This window comes from Mesocricetus auratus, unplaced genomic scaffold (genome assembly GCF_017639785.1).
Source record: "Mesocricetus auratus isolate SY011 unplaced genomic scaffold, BCM_Maur_2.0 Super-Scaffold_6730, whole genome shotgun sequence".
In the NCBI taxonomy this organism is placed as follows: Eukaryota; Metazoa; Chordata; class Mammalia; order Rodentia; family Cricetidae; genus Mesocricetus; species Mesocricetus auratus.
The window spans coordinates 12,693,532-12,713,772 of record NW_024429184.1 but is presented as its reverse complement, the minus strand read 5'-3'; the positions used below and the strand labels follow the sequence as shown (position 1 = coordinate 12,713,772).

General features: G+C 49.6%; 1 protein-coding gene across 1 annotated transcript in view; it reads right to left on the bottom strand.

The window, feature by feature from the left end:
- Positions 1–20,241, bottom strand: part of Gabbr2 (gamma-aminobutyric acid type B receptor subunit 2) — a 360,155-nt gene that overhangs the window by 203,332 nt on the left and 136,582 nt on the right. Inside the window, exon 3 of the mRNA XM_040738666.1 lies at positions 8,726–8,896. Within this exon, the coding sequence (XP_040594600.1) occupies positions 8,726–8,896 (171 nt within the window). The remainder of the gene's footprint in view (positions 1–8,725; positions 8,897–20,241) is intronic.

Genomic DNA, 20,241 nt, shown 5'->3' with positions numbered 1-20,241 from the left:
GTAGCCTGGAGATCCCACAGACACCTAATACGTCTTGCCTGCCACACTCTGGCAAGGTCACACGCCTCTCCCCGGGTGCGTCCTTTCTAAGGCATGCTACCATTTTGGGCGATAGACTAGACTCACTCGCACACAGTAGGTACTCGGAAAGTGACCACGGATGACAGGGTAATGGCTCTTCCTTCTCCATAGGGCTTGATGCAGTAGCTGCTTCCCAGGGCCAGAGTGGCATCCTGGGAACTCGCTGGGGTGCGGGAGGCACAGGGAGTGTCCCTGGGAGATCTTTGAGGGCAGTAAGGACAACCCAGAGACTGTCTCAAAGAAGACACACTCCTCCCTCACTCCTGTGCTCTGGAGTCCTTGTGGCCCTTTGCTGAGCGGCCCCCACACAGCTACCCGGGCCTCTGTGGGCAGAGACTAGAGGGACTTTTCTTTCCAGTTTGACGCAGAGGACCCTGAGGTCATGGTGGAGTGTTAGGGAGGACCATCTGCCAGACCCAGGGGCTTTTGTCACCATGGCTGCCAGCCATGTTCTCCCAGTTCTGGGGTAGGAAGAAGGGGACAGCCACACGCCCGCTGTGCTCTGAGGTAGACTGAGCCATCCACCATGGAGCTCTGCCTTCCACCAGAAGTCCCAGGGCGTACATACTGCCACCGAAGTGTCAGGTCCTGGGCCCTGGACTCTGAGGAGGAACAGCTCTCCCCAGCTGTGGTGGTGAGCAGGGACTCTGAGGAGGAACAGCTCTCCCCAGCTGTGGCGGCAAGCAGGGACTCTGAGGAGGAACAGCTCTCCCCAGCTGTGGTGGCGTGCAGGGAATGGTCATGGAGAACCCACTAGAGTGTCACACCCATGAAACGCGTTGACAAGAAGGAACGGACACCACAGGAAGCCCTGGGTCTGCCCCACTGGGGCCACAGCAGAGTGTGAAGCCCGCAGGTCCCTCCCACTGGATGCTCTCTCTAAGTTGGGCCCAAGGAAAAGCCATTGGGAGACCCTGCCCTAGGTTCCCAAATCTCATCACCATTTCACCAGGCCTGCCTGTCCCCAGCAGTATTTCCCTCCCCTCCCCCTCCCCCAGCCTCACTTCTTCATGAGGGTCCCACCCTAGGCCACATCCACTCTACGAGCTGGCAATAATTTCATGTTTTCTCGTATACGGAACGTGAATACAGTGCTATTAAGTTGGGAAAGTCACAGCCTGGATCCAGACCACACTGTCCTCCAGCATGCCAAAGAGGCAAACAGCCACCTTGGTGGAGGCAGGCTTGGTGTGGAGTTGATCCGGGCAGCCGCCTCACAGGCTTAGCTCCACCCAGAGCCAGAGTGGGTGCATGCAGCCAAGCCAGTCAAAAGTACAGCTAGTTCTTCAGCTGGGGGTTAGGGTGAGGGGCAGGGCCCTGGGTCATTAGGGATCCAACCCATCACACCCCTGCTCCTGTCTCCAAATGCCAGCTCTGCTGATGTGTCCCTCAAGCCGTTAAGGGGTGAGGGGTGGGGTTAGGGGCAGAAATCAGAGGTTCTTAGTGCTCCTGGCCTACTCGGTGCCCATTGCCATCCGAAGGCGGCCAACTTCTCCAATATAGTGGCGCTCAAGTCCTAGCTCAGATCTGGCACAGCGCCCCGTGTCTGACTCAGTGGCTCTGGTGGGAAGCCCAGCGATGACACTGATGTTTCTGACCCTGGTACCACACTGCAGTAGGGGATAGGACTGCACCATCCTGAAGATAGAGGATTCAAGTGTCACTCACTCAGTACTGACTGCGCGGTTTCTCACTGCTCAACACCAACATCAATCTGAAGCACCACATGGCAAACTCTGGGCTGCCGCTGGTTCCAGGGGCTGGCTCGGGATCTTTGCTGAGATGTCTAGAAAGGTTCCCATCAGCAAACAATGTCATAGTCCCAAAAGCTGTCAACGAATGACATCATGCCTTGTTTGAGTTCTGCGGAAATCTGAGCTGCTGGCTCCTCCCAGCTTCTCAATGCTGGTGACTTGGGCAGGAGGCAGGGTTGGTACCCATGGAGGGTGGTGCTGGCATTTCCCTGTATCTCCTGACCTCATCTCACCATTCCTGGTGCAGGCACCCGAAGAAGGAAGTGTCAGCCCTTCCAAGTCTGACTTGCTAAACAGAAATCCTCGATGGGACCCTCACTGAACCTACACAAGCCAGAGAGCACATGCAGCGATGAGTCATAGAGATGGAGTGGCCAGTGGAAGCTGTGAGGTGAACAGGTTGTATCTTATTGTGCATCATACTGAGAGCCCATACAGGAAGACATGACCTCAGAGGCCTGCGCATACAGACTCCACAGGAGAGGGAATGTGGACGGATGGGGGAGGGTGCCTCTGCCAGGGCAGCGGGCTCTGAGGGACCCCTTCTGAGGGTTCTTTTGGGCTATGTTACCCATGCTCTGGGTCCAGTTTCTGCTTAAAGGAAGGAAAGAGTTGGGATTCTCATAAAGATGGCCTGTGGCTTCGGTGCATGGGGTCCTTCTGTTCTCGGCTGCAGGCTTTGGTCCAGGATGCTCTCTAGAAGAACGAGCAGCACTTCAGAGGGGCTCCCCACCCCTGTGGTGAGGCAGGTGGCCACTTGGCCCCAGGGAAGGTTCCAAAAGGCACAGGAGGGCCCCAAAGGGCAGGGGCTTTGAAGAGGAAACTCCACAGAAGGCTGCATTCTGATCATGGGCAGATGAAGGACCATGGTATGTCCTGTCACTTGAAGGAGATCTTTCATGTGGAAAGGTCAACCCCAGAACCTTCCAGACCACCAAGGACTATGCAGGAAGTCTTGGAGTCTGAGTGCAGAGAATCATGCTGTGTTGACAAAGGACCCAGCCCAGATGGGGAACTGGATTCCAGATGATGCTGAAAACAAGTTTCCTTGTATGCTCACCTGCCTAGTGAGGCGCCTTTACAGGCACTAGGATTCCCCTAATGCACTCACTTACCCCAATACTCAGAGAAAGAGGCGCCGTTAATACAGCCACATCCCCAAACCAAGACAGAGAACACGGAGGCAAGGAGCTGCTCCACACCCTACTTCACGAGACGCCACTGCGCACCTCTGAGAATGGCCAACCCAGAGGACCACCAAACAGCGAAGGTGTGTAGTCAGAGCAACGCTCCTCGCTGCTGGAGGAGTGCAGTGTCACAGTCACACTGGAAGGCAGTTTCCTATGACTATAAACAATCCTACTGTGTGATCCGGCAGCCAACATTATGTCCTCATAAAGATCTACATATGAGTGTTTATGGCTGAATCACTCCTAACTGCTCAGACTTGGAAGCAACCGAGATATCCTTCAGTACCGGGGGAATAAACTGTGGCATATCCAGACAATGGAATATTAGTACTAAACAGAAAGTGGCCACCAAACTAAGACACGGGAGAGCTGACTTCGTGCCAGCACCGTGACACAATGCTTTAGAGCAGCGTAAATATTGTGTGTGCTTGCTTAGCATGAGCAAGGCCTGGGTTCAACGCCTGGTACTGCCTGGAAAACAGGACTCATGTGACCTTAGAACCAAAGCTGTATCCTGACACAGGTTTGCCTAAACACAGAATGTGAACCGCTGGGCTAAACTCTAACCGTGTCTGGGCTTTAGGTGAAGATGAGTCAGGGTCAGACCATCAGGTATAGTGACATCACTCTGCGGAGGAGGCAGTGGCTGATGGCGGAGGCTGTGAAAGTGAAAGTGGGGTGCAGACGTGCAGCTCATCTTTGTATGTTACTTTCTGTTTTCCCGAGAACTTGAAACTCCCGAAAAACAATAGAACCTTAGAAACAGACAAAATGAACTGTACCTCATGAAGCCTCAGGGCTGTGTCCCTGGCAATGGCAGCACCAGGGCCCATGGATAACCCTTCCCCAGTTATGGGCCTGAGCTAGAGGCACTTGTCGGTCACCTGCCCCAGCTGGCTGGTTTCACAGAAGGAGACAGGGTGAGCGATCTGTCCGAGGTGGCTTTGTTGGTCATTTATGTCATGTGGAGAGGATGCCTTAGCAGTCACAAGAGGCTGGAGCCGGGGCACAAGCGAGAGGCACAACTGTGTGAGCTTGTGGAAGTAACTGACACAGACACTAGCAACGGAAATTGTCTAGCTGGAGAGTTACAATCCAACAAAGCCGCCAAAAGTGGAAAATCCAATTTAGGGAATCTAAATTTTAGGTTGGACTTAAAAAAAAAGTGTGTCTGTAATCCCAGCACTTGGAGGATAGGAGGCCAAAGCTGCACAGTGAGACCCTATGTCCAAAACCCAGCCAGCCAACCAAGCAACCAACCAGCCAGCCAGCCAGCCAACCAACCAACCAACCAACCAACCAACCTAAACAAAATGGGGTCAGGAAGATGGCTAGGTCAGTCAAATACTTTCTGTGCAAGCATGAGGACTCAGGTCTCAGCACCCACGCAGAACACAAGGTGCAGAGGCAAGCACTTGCAATCCCTCTGCAGGGAGATGGAGACAAGGGATCCCTGGGCTTGCTGTCAGACCACCCAGCTGAATCTGTAAACTCTAGGTTCAGTGAGAGTCCCTGCTTAAAAAAACAAGGTGGAGAGTGACCGAGGGAGACACCTGACATTGACCTCTGGCTTCTGCATGCATACGTGTACACATGCTCACGCACAAACACACAAATCCACTGAGGATTGCAACGAGCAGCAAGAACTAAACGCCAATGCAGCAAGCTTGACAGCTGATATCCCTGGGGCTAAGTCCATGAGCACGGGGTTGGGCACACAGTGTGGCCACATTGTCATTCTCTGAGTGAGCAGACACACGTACCCAGAGCTTGCTTCCTGAATTCCCAGGACAGTGGATGACCGCTGGATGAGGAACACCTCCACAGGGGCCTCTCAATTTCATTTTTCTGTCTATAGCTCCGCCTCCCAGAGCGACATCTGCTCTTACACAGCGGAAAACCCCCCTCTGTAAGTCGAATCAAGCACATGGAGCCGCAGCATTGTCCGCAAAGCCAGGCTTACAGACGAGTCTGCCTGGTATTGAGTCATTCCCTTTCTGGCTTTACATTTCTAATCTAGAGAGGGCACGGCTGCAGCACACTTAGTCTTTCTAACCACAAATCCTTTGTTGTCTCAGCTGCATTCCTGGGTCTGGCACACATGAAAGTAAGCTCAGGACACTGTCTGAGGACTCACAGCCTGTAAGGCTGGACCTAGAGATTCACTTGTCTGAGCCAGATCCAGAGTGGCCTGGAGGCCACTGGGCACCAGCCTTACTCATGGGGACTGCTGTGTAGCTATTTCCTCTGATGAAGCACTCAGTCTTGGAAGAAAGCTCCTTAAGATACAGGGTATCCTAAGGGGTGGGGGTGGGACATTTCATCCCGCACGGAAGCTTGTTGAGATCAGAAAGCCAACAAATTGAAGGCTTCAGGAAGTTCCTAAAATCTAACAGACTCACTAGACCCCTCCCTCCCTGGGGTTGCATAAAAAGCAAGGACTGCTGAGTGGTGACCAGCAGGCCTGCCTAGAAGCGGCTCAGGCCATCTGAGCTACCTGGAGAAGACACTCTGACCTGATAAGCTGTGTGTGATCCAGGTGTCCAGTCTTCATGAGCTGTCCCCATGCTGTGGTGGACTTTGGTGATTTCAGCTGCCTTTGAGTATTTCTGCCGCTGGTAGGTAACCCCTTTCTCTATAACCTTAGAAGTACACTCATTGGTTCACCAATTGGCTGGTGGCATCCTCACTCTGTCATGGTTTCCTATCTGGGGTAAATAGAAGTTTGCTTAGATCTCCCAGGTACATTGTCACACAATAGGAACTATGGGCTTGCAGGAGCCGTTGGTGCCATGACTGGAATGGCCCTCAGACTCCACCTGGCCCATAGGACCAGTGTCGCAGTGATGAATTCTGGGATTATGCCCACTCCTCCAACCTCAGGCTGGCTTTCCCTCTAGGTCCCTTCGAGTGTACCTATCCGGAAAAGAAGTGTGTGACACTGCCCGTTTACCGGTTCCATAAAGGGAATCCAGTTTCCTCTGCACTCCCGAGAAGCTGTTAGCCCCTGGCCAGGGTCCAGCAGCTGCACTCCAGTGGTGCAGCCCAGACACCTGGTGAGGATGCCAAGGTTCTCAGGCAGAGGAGCCAGCTGGGCTGAGAGCTTTAATCAAGAAGAGTCCTTGCCAGCAATGTCACCGAGTTGCATCCTGCACTCTGGAAAGGTGTCTTCCCAAGATGCCAAGACCCTGGCAGACACTCCCAACACAGAGGTTTGGGGGGAGGGATGTGGCACCAAACAGCCAGCACCTGATCCCAGGGAGGACAGTGTCACCAGGGAGGATGGTGTCATTAGGGAGGACAGTGTCACCAGGGAGGACAGTGTCACCAGGGAGGAAGGTGTCATTAGGGAGCACAGTGTCACCAGGGAGGACGGTGTCACCAGGGAGGACAGTGTCACCAGGGAGGACAGTGTCATTAGGGAGGACAGTGTCATTAGGGAGGACGGTGTCACCAGGGAGGACAGTGTCATTAGGGAGGACGGTGTCACCAGGGAGGACAGTGTTACCAGGGAGGACGGTTTCACCAGGGAGGACGGAGTCACCAGGAAGGACAGTGTCATTAGGGAGGACGGGGTCACTAGGGAGGACAGTGTCAAGTGTCACCAGGGAGGACAGTGTCATAGAAAACAGTGTCCAGCAGCTGGAAGACCAGGCAAAGCCATCTGCCCTCTGCCGCTCTCTATTTCCTATCTGCCATATGGGTGTCGTCACGTCCCCCTACAGGACAGGAATTGGAAGGCATCTTGGTGGGGAGAGAGCTTAGGGATCATCAGAGCACTCCTTGGGACAGCCAGGCTCATCTTTTGTGCTCTTTTGACCAAGCTCCATGAGTTTCAGACCTCGGGGCCTCTACCAGCAGATTCCATGTGACTCCAGGAAGTCATGGCTGAAAGGAAATGGTGTCTGAGCTAGGGGTCAGGACTTTGGAATTCAGTGCCTTTTCTCTTCTCTCTTTAATTAAAATTTCTCCCTCCCTCTCCCCTCCCTCCCCCTTCCTCCTTCCCCCCCCCCTCCCTTTTAAGCAGGATCTCACACACCCCAGGCATCTCTCTGTAGCAGAGGACAGCTTTGCCTCCACCTTCCTGGTGCTGGGATTACCGGTGTGTATTGCCCAGTTTATGTGGTTCTGGGGTGGCACCCAGGGCTTCATGCATGCTAGGCAAGCGCTGTACCAGCTGAGCTCCCTTCCTGGCTCTAGTCCTGGCCCGTCTTTGAACCCTCTTTGGTGTCTTTGGAGTTACTTTGAAACCTGGAACACTGGCCTTCCCTGCTGTGGGCCTGTTTCCCCTTGTACATAATAACAAGATTAGGGGAGGCATCTCTAAGGACTTTTTAGGTTCTCACAGCCAAAGATGCTATTTGAGCAGGCATCCCTGGATCCCTGCAGGGTTTCTCAGTCACTGAGAGCCCTGTCCCTGCTCCACAAAAGACTCTGCCAGCAACAACCTCTTCAGAGGTTGGCAGTGAGTGGTTCCCACTGGAGGTCAAGGTCCCTTTGGTCCTCACTGAGGGGCTTGTCTGGGAACGCACTGCTCAACACTTCCATTCCCAAGCCCTTCCAACTGCTCTCTGGTCTGGGTTTACAGATCATAGTGCCAGCTCTCTCTCTCTCTCCCTCCTTCCCTCCCACCCTCCCTCCCTCTCCTTCTACACACACACACACACACACACACACACACACACACACAAACACACACACAGAGGTGTCTGGGGGTGGGGTTGTTGTCCTTATTTTGCTTGAGGGTGGGGGACAGGAACCACAGCTCCTTGTTATTATGTACAAGGGGAAACAGGCCCTTTCCAGGGTCTCACAGGCAGCCATCGAGTGGCTGGTGAATGGGGATAGAGCTTCAGAAATGGATTTGTGGAATCTGCTGAAGTCAAGCTGGAGCCTCCCAACCCTGCCCCTTTCAAGCCGAGTCACTAGAGCCCAGGACACAGTCGTGTTGAGGTTTGCCTGCTCACCGGACTCTCGTGTGTAACCCTCCCCGACCCACGGCCCACGGGATGCCTCTCTGGGGCTTCTAAGCCTCCGCACATGACTTGAAGGAGACGAGAAGGAGGCAGAGGAAATGACAGAAAGAGAAAGGGACAGACCACTACTCTGCACGTAGGACTGTCACCCACTGCGGATGCGTAGGAGCGCAGATGGGAATCTTCAAGCGTTCTGAGAGTGGACCAGATGTCCTGGAAGTCAGTTTTCATAGCCCATAAGTGCACTTTTAGAAAAACATTGTCTGAGGCGGAGGCTGTGAGGCACGCGGCCCTGAACACCCCCAGTGGCCGGGTTCCGTGAGCTACAAGGCACCCAATCTGAGTGCACACACCACCCTATCAAACAGGAGCTCAACCAAGGTCTCCGACCCACTGCAGAGCCAGTGACAAGCAAACTTATTCCAGTGCAGTAGGGCTTCAGTGTGTGTGTTGAGAAGAGTTCTAGGCGGGTGGATACCAAACTAAAACGGGTGTGGGAGAGCAGGTCGGGCTGGGGTTTAGGAGTAAAGGAGCAGAGAAAGGGGAGTAAGAGAGGGAGGGAAAGCTAGGGAGGGTAGTGGTGTGAGACACGCTAAGGGGACAGTTTGGGAGAGCTTGAAGAAGGCGAGGGAAGCAGGGACAGGTAGGTTACTGGAGCTAGATGCAATGGCACATGTTTAGAAACGTCATAGTGAAATACTCTGAAAACGCGCGCCAGGAGTACCTCGGAGAAGCGCTGCACGTCCTGCGTGAGTGTTCCCACGCGCCGCCATCGGAAGTGCTTCAGCAGCTTCAGGATGGCCGGGTTCACCGCGTTGTCAGAGGGCACCGTCCGGAAGAAATACGGGTACTTCTTCTTATCCGCAAGAACGGGCGTGGTGGCGGCGAAGGAAAGCTGAGAAAACGAGAGAGGACAGCTTTTTTTTATCGGGGCCTTGCACCCAGTCCTTCCTGGCAGGCATTTCTCGCTTGGGGCAAGGTGTTCCGTTTAATTATGTGCTTTGCGTGCGTCTTTGTGTGTGTATGTGGGTGCAGTGCCTGACGATGCCGGAAGAGGGCATCAGATGCCCTGGAGCGGGAGTTACAGGCAGATGTGAGCCGGAAACCAAACTCTGGTCCTTTGGAAGAGCAGCCCGGAAGAGAAGATCAAAAGAATGTAAGCTAAGGAGAAATGGGCTGGATGGGCCAGCGAGCTACACCCTCCCAAAGAAATCGAATTATTTGTACTGTGATCTGTTTCATTCCATAACTTTCTTTTTGGACAATGCTTTTGTTTGTCTTTTGTTAGATCATTCTCTATACACAAGCGAACTGTTCTCCCATTTAAACAAGGGACCTTCCAGCTTTTTACTATCAGCACCACTGTCTGGCTTGGGAACACAGTGGTGTTTTGAGCCGTCTCTAATTTAGGGACACTAACACTGTTGTTTACCACATTTGTCTTGGTGCATAGCATTTCACTCTACATTTCAGGGCATTTCCACGAGACAGCCTGCAATGTAAATGTTTTCAGGTAAAGACCTGGACATGCGGTGCAGTTGGTAGAGCGCTTGACTAGCATACGTGAAGCCAGGGGCTCTGTCCCCAGTCATGTGTGAATGGAAGGAAGCCTGTGAGCCCAGCACTCAGGAGGGGGACGGTCAGAAATGCAAGACTGTCAGAAATGCAAGACTGTCTTCTGCTACTCTGAGGCCAGCTTGGGCCCCATGAGATTCTGCTCCAAAAAAATAAGCCTGCAAATCTTTAATATCTTCATATTTAAATAATCTGAAAATACTCCATCCACTTTGTATATCTGCTATCCAAAGACAATTAAAGGTCCAGTTTCACCACATTCTTGTCAACAGGGAATACACACCATTTTCTATATAGTTTTATAATGAGCTATCACAGAAACGGGTTACATATACGGCTGAGCTTTTTTTCCATGGTTGGTTCCTAAGGAATAGGTCCTATTTTAGGAAGTGCTTTTGCATGAGTGGGACTCTGCTGCTTTTTAATTGAATTTAAAGAAGACGTCAAAAATGTATAGCCCTCAAACTTGGACTATCATGGCTGCCAAAACCCTCACATAGTTTGTCCTTATACATGGTATTTTAATTTACACTCGGCAGTCAGATCTGTCCACCCTCCCCTTTATATTTTTTTCCTTTTCTTTTAAGTGCCAGTAAGTTGTTAAATTGGATTTTAATTATCTGTCCAGCTTAAATGTCACCACTTCCTGACGCTCCCTCTGATCTCTGCTCTCCTCCCCCAGCCTCATCCACAGAAGGTAGCCTCGACCTTTTTGATCCTTGCAGTGAGATGGGGAAGAGACAGCATCTGGCTGCACTTCTCATTTTCATCTCTCTCCCAGGGACCAAGGCTGAGTCCTCCAAGGTCTGAGAGCAATTTGTAGCTCCCCTCTGGATGAAAATGACTCTTGTCCTTTGTCCCTTTTCCAATTTGATTCTTACCCTTCCTTGTCTGTCTGTTAAAAAAAGTGATCTTTTATATTAAGGAAGTGATTTTGGTTCCTACTTTTCCATTTATTAATAGTTTGTACTTTGTCTTTTGATGTCACTCATAGTCTTTTGCCACATAGAAATGTTTTGGGGGCCACGGAGATGGCTTAGTCAGTAAAGACGCTTGCCACTAAGCTTCACAAAGCTTGACACCTAGGACTACGTGGTAGAAGAAATCAGGCTTCCACATACATGCACCTACCTGTGCTTGTACACACACACACACTCTCTCTCTCTCTCTCTCTCTCTCTCTCTCTCTCTCTCTCTCTCTCTCTCTCTTCCCCATACAAATGCACTAAAAAAACTTAAAGAAAAGTATTTTGAGCCATGTTGAAATTCTCTTTATTCCCATTTGCTTTGTCAGATTTTGCGTGATATTTAGAAAGGTCTCTGACTCTGGGTTTATGAAAGAATTCCTCTATGACTGCTCTGTTCCTTCTTGCCTGCTGCTGAGGTAGGCTGATGCTAGCTTGCTCGCTGCTGAGAACCTCCTCTGAGCCTTCGTGCCCTTCAGCAGTAGCACTAATTCTGATATACGGGATCCCTGGTTCAGCACCCCAAGGGACAACAGCCAGGCCCCTTGAGCCGTGGGTGGAAAGTCTTTACTGCTGCTTTTATCAACTCTCCCCAGGGCTTGTGAGCAGGCAGTGGAGATCTGTCCTTGTCCTTGGTCTGGATCAGAGGGTATATGGCTATCCCTAAGGCCCCTGGATTTCTTACGTCCACTCTGCAGCCCCCAAAGACCCTACCCATTGGAGCTGACCGTGCAAGAACGAAATGGCCTCCATGTGGAGTCAGACACCTAGAGAAACCAACCTCTAAGGTCTCTATAGTGGTTGAATAGGAATGGCCCCTATAGGCTCATAGATTTGAATGCTTGGCCACCAGAGAGTGGCATTATTAGGAGGTGTGGTCTTGTTGGAGCAGGTGTGGCTTTGTTGAAGGAAATGTGTCATTGGGGTTGGGCTTTGAGGTTTCAGAAGCTCAAGCCAAGCCCAGTGTCTCTCTCTTCCTGCTGCCTGAGGATCCAGATGTAGAACTCTCAGCTCCCTCTCCACACCATGTCTGCTTGTGTGCCACCATGCTCCCTGCCAATGAGGACAATGGACTAAATCTCTGAATTGTGAGCCAGTCCCAACTAAATGTTTTCCTTTATAAGAGTTTTCATGGTCCTGGTGTCTCCCCCAGTGATAGAAACCTTAACTAAGCCAGTCTCCCAGGATTGATAAGGATATGTATGGCTATTTAAAACTTTGTAGGGAAACTCAGGACTAGAGGGAAGACTCTACATGGAGTGGAATTCCTGCTGGCCACGTGGAAGCATCTTTTCTCCTCGGGCTGCCCACACTGGAAAGCCTGGCATCAGAGGAAGTGAGATCCCTGTATCGGGAGGGGCACAAACAGTGGCTGGACGATGTAGTGAGAACAGAGGGAACCACTGTCCATGAACCCTTCCAAACACTGCAGGAAAGATTTGCATGGGTATTTCAGTACACACAGATACACACTTTTATTTTCCTGAAAGGCAAAACAAGACTCCATGACTTTTACCAGAGCCACAAAGAATGCCCTACAATCCAAACAAAGTCCGTACACTTGCTTGCGAGTGACACATTGGCACATGGATCCCGCGGGGAACACAAGAGATAGCAGCTGTGTGCAGTCTTTTCCAATGTAGTGTTCGCAACCTCACTCTTAAGATTAGAACCCCATGGGAAGCCTCCTCCTGTCAGAAGCTACTAGAAAACTCTGGGAGTGACTACCTCAGAACCTGGGACATTACATATGCCCACCACATCTCTCAGACCCTCATCTAATACACGTTGGGAAACACTCATCTTCTGATACGATCTCTGATTTGCGCTCTGGCTGATGTCTCGCCATTAGTGTCCCGTTGGTCCCAGATCCACAATTAATTGTTGCTCGAATAACCTCATATGTTTACCCTGTAGGTAATTACGGTGGTTACTGTTCAGTGAATAAATGGCCCATTGTGTTTACAACGGTCTTGGAGTACAATATATGCCCCAGGTCTAAATCATGTTGGCTGCAAAATATTAACCGGAGCCGGCATTTTCTGCACCATTTGAGATAATACACACTTTGATTAGATTGCATTACTGTTTCATGGGCTTCAGTCTCCCCAAACTTTCTTCCGTGGGAAGGCGGTAGGTGTCTCATAGTACCGCAGAATTCCAGAAATGAGAGCTCACCTTTGTGGTTCTTCATCCTAGCCGTGCACTGAGCAACTTGGTTCAAACCAACTAAATCAGACTCTCTTGGCAGAGAGGCAAAGCAGCAGCAGTATTTAAAAACTTGCTGAGTTTTTGTTTTTTGTTTTGGGGGGGTGGGGGGGTGGGAGGTACTGCTGTTGGGACAGCTCAGTGGGTAAGAGTATTTGCTGCTCTTGCAGAGGACCTGGAATTGGATTCTCAGCACCCACATGGCAGCTCACAACTATCTGTGACTCCAGTTCCAGAGACCTGACATCCTCTTCTGTCTTCCACACGAGCTTCACACACATGGTGCAATCAGCTCTGGGAATCGGATGCCCAGAGAGGGTTGAGAAGCCCCACAGGCCCAGTGCCAGACTGCTGACCAGAAAACGGTGCGATCCTGACGTGTCCACCAAAGCCAAGGAAAGATGGAAGCAGAACTCGAACTCAGGTCTAGAGGACTCTCAGTGCCAGTGCTCATTCTTAGCTTGATACTGCCCATCTGCTCCTGGGTGACCCCATGCCTTCCCAGCATCTGGCAATCCCGGCGGCTACTAGCATTAGCATCCTAACTTGAGGGCCTACACACTCCTGGGTCTCCTGCCTTATTTCTCTCAACCAAATTAGTTTCTGAACAGACTTGATGGAAGTTTCCAGATAATCCCAAAACACAGACTTACTGAAGAGAGGATTTTAATTTTTAATTCACAGTTTGCTTCATCTAGTTTCACTGCAATTGTTTTGAGAATTTGGCCCATACAGTACCTGCTTTGGGAATGTGCTGAAATCTGGTTTGGTGGCCTTTTATAGAATCAACCTCTGTAAAAGTTCCACAGAGGCTTGGAAAATGATTCAATCTCTAGATGTAACCTACGGAATTCTTTATTAGACTACTAATGCATAATAGACACAACCAACCCAATTATGTTACCATTGTATGCTCTTGCGTTTGTTTTCTTGATCTATCAAGGCTGAGAGGTTTGGTACATTTCCCTCCATTGTCTGCCACCAGCTCCTTGCGTTTCAACACGTTTGGCTTTGTTGCCTTTTGATTCTGTGTTGTTTTGAGTGTAAATGTTCATCACAATTGTATCTTTATTTTTCAGCCATGCATAGCCTTGCCTAGTGTGAACAGCAGGTACTTAATGGATATTCCCGGCTGCACCAAGAACTGAAATATTTATGAAGGCAAAATAAACCTCTGTCATTTATTGCTTCTTGTGCTGTATCTTGCTTGATAGTAATAACATTGCCCTTATTATCTTATAGCTCATATTTGCATATCATAACTTTGAGCCTTCTATTTATACTTTATTGAGATAATTATATATATGTATATATGTATTTATGTATATAGATACATACAGATATAGATAGATAAATAGATACATACACAGGTATAGATAAATAGATATATACATAGAGTTAGATAAATAAATTGATAGATAGATTCATAGATAGGTAGATAAATAGATGCATATATATAGAGAGATAGACAGGCAAATAGATAGATAGATAGATAGATAGATAGATAGATAGATAGATAGATAGATGCTTCTGGGAAGCAGCTCATGGCTAGATGTTTAAACATATATACTTATTACTGTAATAAACACTTGATTTCTTGCTCATTTTATGTTTCCCATGGTTCCTTTTTAGAGTATAGCTTTGCTTTCATTGCTGCTCTGGTTGTATGAATTTGTCTTCCTCCAAGTGTCAGCCTGAAGGGACACCTTTTGGTGTCCTGAAGAAAGAGAGGGAATGTAGTAAACTTGCTTAGCTGGCCTGGCCCTCTGCTGCGTTGACACAAGGCTAAATAGCTGGACATAAGATTCTTGGGCTACGATTTCTCTTTGAAAGTGCAGCATGATGCAGAGAAGGAGTCTGGGGCAAACCTGGTCACACGTCATTTGTAGGTATCTGGTTTTCTTTGCCTGTGTGCCTGAAAGATTTTTAAAAAAAATTTTTGTTCTTGGAATTTAAAGAATCTACCAGCGTAGATCTGGGTGTGGCATACTTAGCTTTGTCTGGGATATAAGAAACCCTTCAATGTATATGTTTAAGTCTTCCAACTCAAAGCATGTAAATATAAGAAAACTACTATACTTATGTGGGTATACAGTAGCAAGGTGACATCATTGTCTGACCACATTGAATATAGAATAGTATGTTTATTATTTAGATACTGGGATTTTGTGCGTTATATTATGTATGTTCATATATACTATATAGCATATATGTCACATTATCTCTCTGTCTCTCCTTTGGAGTACCTGGTCCTCTGCATCATCTTTCTATTCTCTAAATCCTTATCTGTTCTATTTTCTCTTGTGATTTCAGTTCTTGGCCCTTGTCCTCTGAGTGGTAGAAGAACATCTCATTTTATCCTACCTGTATTTTATGTGCTTGTGAGACAGGGTAAAACTAGCCTTGAATTCCTGATCTTCTCACCCCAGCCTCCCAAGTGTCAATTGACTTGTCCTATGGTCTCATTTCAGGGTCTGTGCATATTAACTTTTGCTGTTCTCTGGTAATGTGGCTGTATTGTCCACGGTCCTCACAGTAGGGCACAGGGTCTCCTTGACACAGCCCAGCCAATATCTGGCATTTCCTGACTTCCTTATTTGCCTTAGTATTTCAGGGATACTGTTGGACTCTGCAGCGCTTTGGCTATGCTGTGACAGACAGGCTATATGGCCTCCTGCTGGCCACCCAGGACCTCGGCTTGGAGCTTTATCGACCAACACATTTTTATTGTGTTATTGATGTTTCTAGTTTCCTATCAATGTTTTATGGTCATTCCCTTCGTCCCTCCACTCTCATCTTAAGCTTTCTATTTCTGGGAGGCTGCACTGGGTATGAGAATTCTCTGTGTGTTTTGAGGATGGCAAGAGGCATTGTAAAGTTTTCGTCTTTATCCTGTGGTAGGTCGTTTCTAGAAGTGGACTCTTCTCTGCTTCCTCTGGCTCGTTCTGAAAGACTTTTTCCAGAGGTATTTTCAGTGTCTATCCTAAAGCAAGGCCGTGTTTTCCACATTTGGCTTGTTAGGAGAGACAGCACACCAGAGTTCCTGCCTATTTGTTGCCTATTTACATTTTACCTGGGAATATTCCTTAGGTACCTAAAGGATAAGGATTTGAGCAGTTCTGGGTGTTTAATTGGTGCTCATCTTATGTGGGTCTACAGTAGCAGGGTCATTGTCTGCCCCCCATATCTAATTTTCTGTTACTATGGATCAGCATAGGATGCTAAGTTCCCATCATGCACTGCTGCAAGTCAGTTTCTTTTCTGACTATAAAAATCTCACTTCCCAGAATGCAGTGCACTTCTGGTACCCTCTCTACAGTACTTTTCTAGGAATTTATTATCCTTTTGAATTTAGAAGGACATGTAAGAATAAAGGGAAAAAGCTTTTGGTTGCCCCAGTGATGGGTAGCTTGAGGTAGAAACACCATTTTCCAATTTCAGGACCATGTAAGTGAGGTGTCTTTAACTCCGATCATAGGAAAGAGAGGAGACTTCTGCTGATCTTCAGGGCAATTGTTCACTTATGACGCAAACAAAGTTCAGTGACGCTTTCTAAGGTCCAGAACAGCAACAAGTCCTTTAGAACTAGATCAGTCTTGTGTGGATCTGGGTGGCCTTGGACTCACAGAGATCTGTCTACCTTTTAATCCTGAGTCCTAGGATTAAAGGTGTACACCACCACCTCCTAGCTCCTGGCTGCTGGGATTAAAGGTGTGTATCACCACTGTCTGATCTCTATAACTTGAGGATGACTTTGCTTTCTAAATTCTCAGGCAAGCTTTAATAAATCATAAGTAATACATCACCACATATGCATGCTCTGTGTGTGTGTGTGTGTGTGTGTGTGTGTGTGTGTATGTGTGTGTGTCTTCTTTTCCACGTCTTGAGTTTCAAAGGATGGTTGGAAAGTTTTCTGCTAGAATCTGCTTGTCAGACCCAGCCTCCCATTCCTTGGGCCTCTTCCTAGCTCTTTCCTAAGTGTCCACCGGCTGGAGTGATGGCGATGGATCCTAGAATCCCAGTAACATCAGTGCTTCAGTCTATGCAATTGTGTGTTACAAAGAGGCCTCCTTGAAGCCAGGGAAAAGGCTAGGCTTCAGCCTGTGTGACCGTTCCAGAGACCACACTAAGCTGTGAGTGTAGACACTACAGCGTCCCCAGCTTCTGTGCCAAATGCTTCCCATTTGCTCACCCAGGTGACCCTCAGGACCACCGCACACAGTGGGTACTGTTGTTACTCTCTCTGTTCTCATAGGCTGGGAATGGAGTTAAAGTTGCGGAATCTGCCAAGAAACAGATCAGTGGTCATCAGCGGCTGAGCGGGTTGGGGTGAAGACAGACTGGGGAGCCACTGCTTAGGGTGGAGGGCGTACTTTGGAGGAGATTAGAATGTTCTAGCATTGGATACTGGTGTTGACTCACAACACTAAATGCACTTAATGACATTGCATTTTCTCTTTATAGTATCAATATGGTGAGTTTGTGCTATGTGCATTTTATCACAATAAAGAAAGAAGAACCTGCCCATGATTATGAAAATTGTATGTTGAGGTGCATTAGTTAGTTGGGTCATTGTCAGGGCCAAAAAACAACAAAAGCAAACAAACAAACAGAAATTTGACTAAAGCAACTTGAGGAAGGGCTTATTTATAACTCTTTTCTTTTTTTAATATCTAATTATGTATTTGGGGAGGTACCATGGTTTGGGCGTGGAGGTCAGGGAACAAATGTAAGTTCCTGGGGTTGAACGCAGGTCATTATGCTAGTGGCAAGGACCTTTACCTACGGAGCCATCTTGCTGACTTAGAGTTCCATGGAGTCCAGTCCATCACAGCGTGGGAGCGCTGGCATCAGACCCCCATGGGTGCAGAAGTCCATTGTCCCCCTGGGTGGTTGTGAGGAGTGAGGCCCAGGCTGGGGTAAGTCTGTCAGCACTGGTGGAGCCTGGGCAATCTTTGTGCAGGATGGCATTGATCCCCCATTCTGTATGCCCACAGGCAAAGCCATTCCCTCATGAGCTCAAGAGGAAAACTTGTTTGGCAGTGGATGGATTGCCCAGCAGATGGATGGAGATACACCCACCCCACCACCCACTCGGTGGGCAGTGGTAATGCGAGCCATCCAGGGCATTTTCACAGACACGCGGCTGACTCAGGGTTAGTAAGTTCATATGCATCACCTGAGGCAGCAGGTATTTTCCAAAGGGATGACGCTGTAGCCTATGTGACGTAAACAGTGCAAGGTCAGGAAGTGAGCTGTGGGGCTGGTCTTTTGGTGCCATTTCTGCCTCTCTTTCTGCAGCCTAGCACAAACAGAGCCCTGAACCTTGAGCAGAGGCAGACAATGGTCTAGGGCTTGCCCTGCCTGGAGATCTGGTGGAACTTGGAGACCTTATATTATAGGGCTACTTGGAGGGGAGTTTATCTCTTGAGCATAGCAGTTTCCATGGTGGGTGTGGATTGTTCTGGTAACTCAGGATACAAGCCTAACCAGCAGAGGGGGTTTTCTCTCTGCTGGAAGCTGTGTGGCAGGGGAAGCTTCATGAGGCTTGGGGTCTGCACGGGGAGCTGCTCATTGCACCAGCAGTGAGGCCCCAGATGGAGACATAAGCGGAGAGTGAAGAAACCTCAAGGACACTCAGGAAACCGGAGACTGGTGTTCTCGGTCTCCGAGAAGTGGGGAGGTGAATTGTCAGGCTTACGAAGCAGCTGCCCTTCTCATCTCTGAGATGATGGGTTGGACCAGAGAGTTCAAAGGTTCCCGGCCACCACAGGCTTGTGTTTCTTCCTCTGACAGCCCAAGGAGACGATGGAGCTTGTGGTTTTGAGGGGTTGGGTGGTTTCTTTGATCTGATTTAGTTAGACAATTGCCTGGTACCTCACTTCTCTGCGGATAAAGACATTGCCCAACCTCACTGTCTTTATTAGATTCTAAGCCACTGACAAATTCTTGTTTGAATGCAATTCCTTTTTTTTTTTCACCTGGTATGGGACTCCTGAACTGAGTTCTCTGCAGAGATGAGCCATCTCTGGGGGATGGGGTCAGCAGGGCGGCCACAGTTGCTAAGAGCTTGGGAGGCAGCTTGTGCCCGGTGGGAGGGAAGGAGGGATGATGGGAGCTCGCTCTTTTCTCTGCCAGCTTTCATCTTTTGCAGTGGGTTTGCTGACTGCCTGTAATTAAATGAGGGAGGGATTTGCCATCGTGGGTCCCTTTCAGCCAAACTGAATGCAACACAACTTTCTCAGGGAGCTTCTGACAAAACAGTGTTTGTGGCTGGTGCCAGGACACACACAAAGACACCGGGCGTGTGCGCTGGGAACTCGGGGCCCCTCAGGGGCTGGGCCAGGCCACGGTTGCCCTTGAGCCCAGGAGCAAGACTGTTTGGACACTATGTGCTTCGATTTCAATGCTGTGAGATTCGCCTGGTGCGGAGTAGCTCCTGCAAGGTGTCCCCAAGTTAATGAGGGAGAATGAATGTCTGGCGTGCTGGTGAATTCTGCATGAAGCCAGGTTCCCACAGAGGCCTTTGGGGCGGGCGCTGTGCACAGGTATTAAACCCGAGACAGCCTGGGCTGGAGCCACCCGGGGAGCTGCGTTCCTCTTGCCGGCTAATGGGGTTGTGTTTTCATCACCAAGAAATGCCCAATCAGTCAACGTACGCCTCTCGCCCTCGCAGCCGTTCCCCTCCAGGCCTCACCCCCACCCTGTGGGAACTTGAAACAATGTGGAAGGGAACCAGAAGAGGCACTGTCGTCTTTGTTTCCTCTTGGGGAAACTGAGGCTTGAGAAAGGGCGGTGGCTTGCCTGGGGACCGCAGTGAGCGAGTGGTAAGGCTGGGCTCTGTCTTTACATGCTTTCCCTCCTCAGAGTCACAGAGCCCCTGTGGGCCAGCAAGCATGCAGGAAAGACTGGCACTCTCTCTTTGGAACCCTGTGAGGTAGCTACTAGCGTACGCCTCGGTTTTGGGATGACTGGAGTTCACAAAGGTTAAGTCACTCCCAGGCAGTCATGCAGCAAGCAACGATGGGATCAGGGAGAGGGACCACAGTCCTTGCCCAGGTGCATCCCACAGACTGCCAAGCCACTTCCAGGACCTAACAAGCCCCCCCCCCCCGCCCAAACATTTGCTTCTTCATAATTGTGCGTTCATAGGTGTGTACACACAGGTGTGGGGCTGTGCATACATGTGCTCCGTCATGTGGAGGTCAGAGGCTAATACCAAATGTGTTTCCCAATGACTTTCCTCATTTTTGAGGGTCTCTCCCTGACCCTGCCGCTCACAGCTCAGGCTGGGCTGGCTGGCCAGCGAACTCCAAGAACGCTGTCTTCCTCCACCTCCACCTCTGGCCCTGGCATCACAGACACAGGCTTGGCATGGCTTTCACACGGGTGCAGGGCATTGAACTCAGGCCCTCACTCTTTGCAAGCTCTAAACTGACTGATTTGGTGCCCCCACACCCTCTTTTTTTCCAATTCTGATCTTCACAAATTTC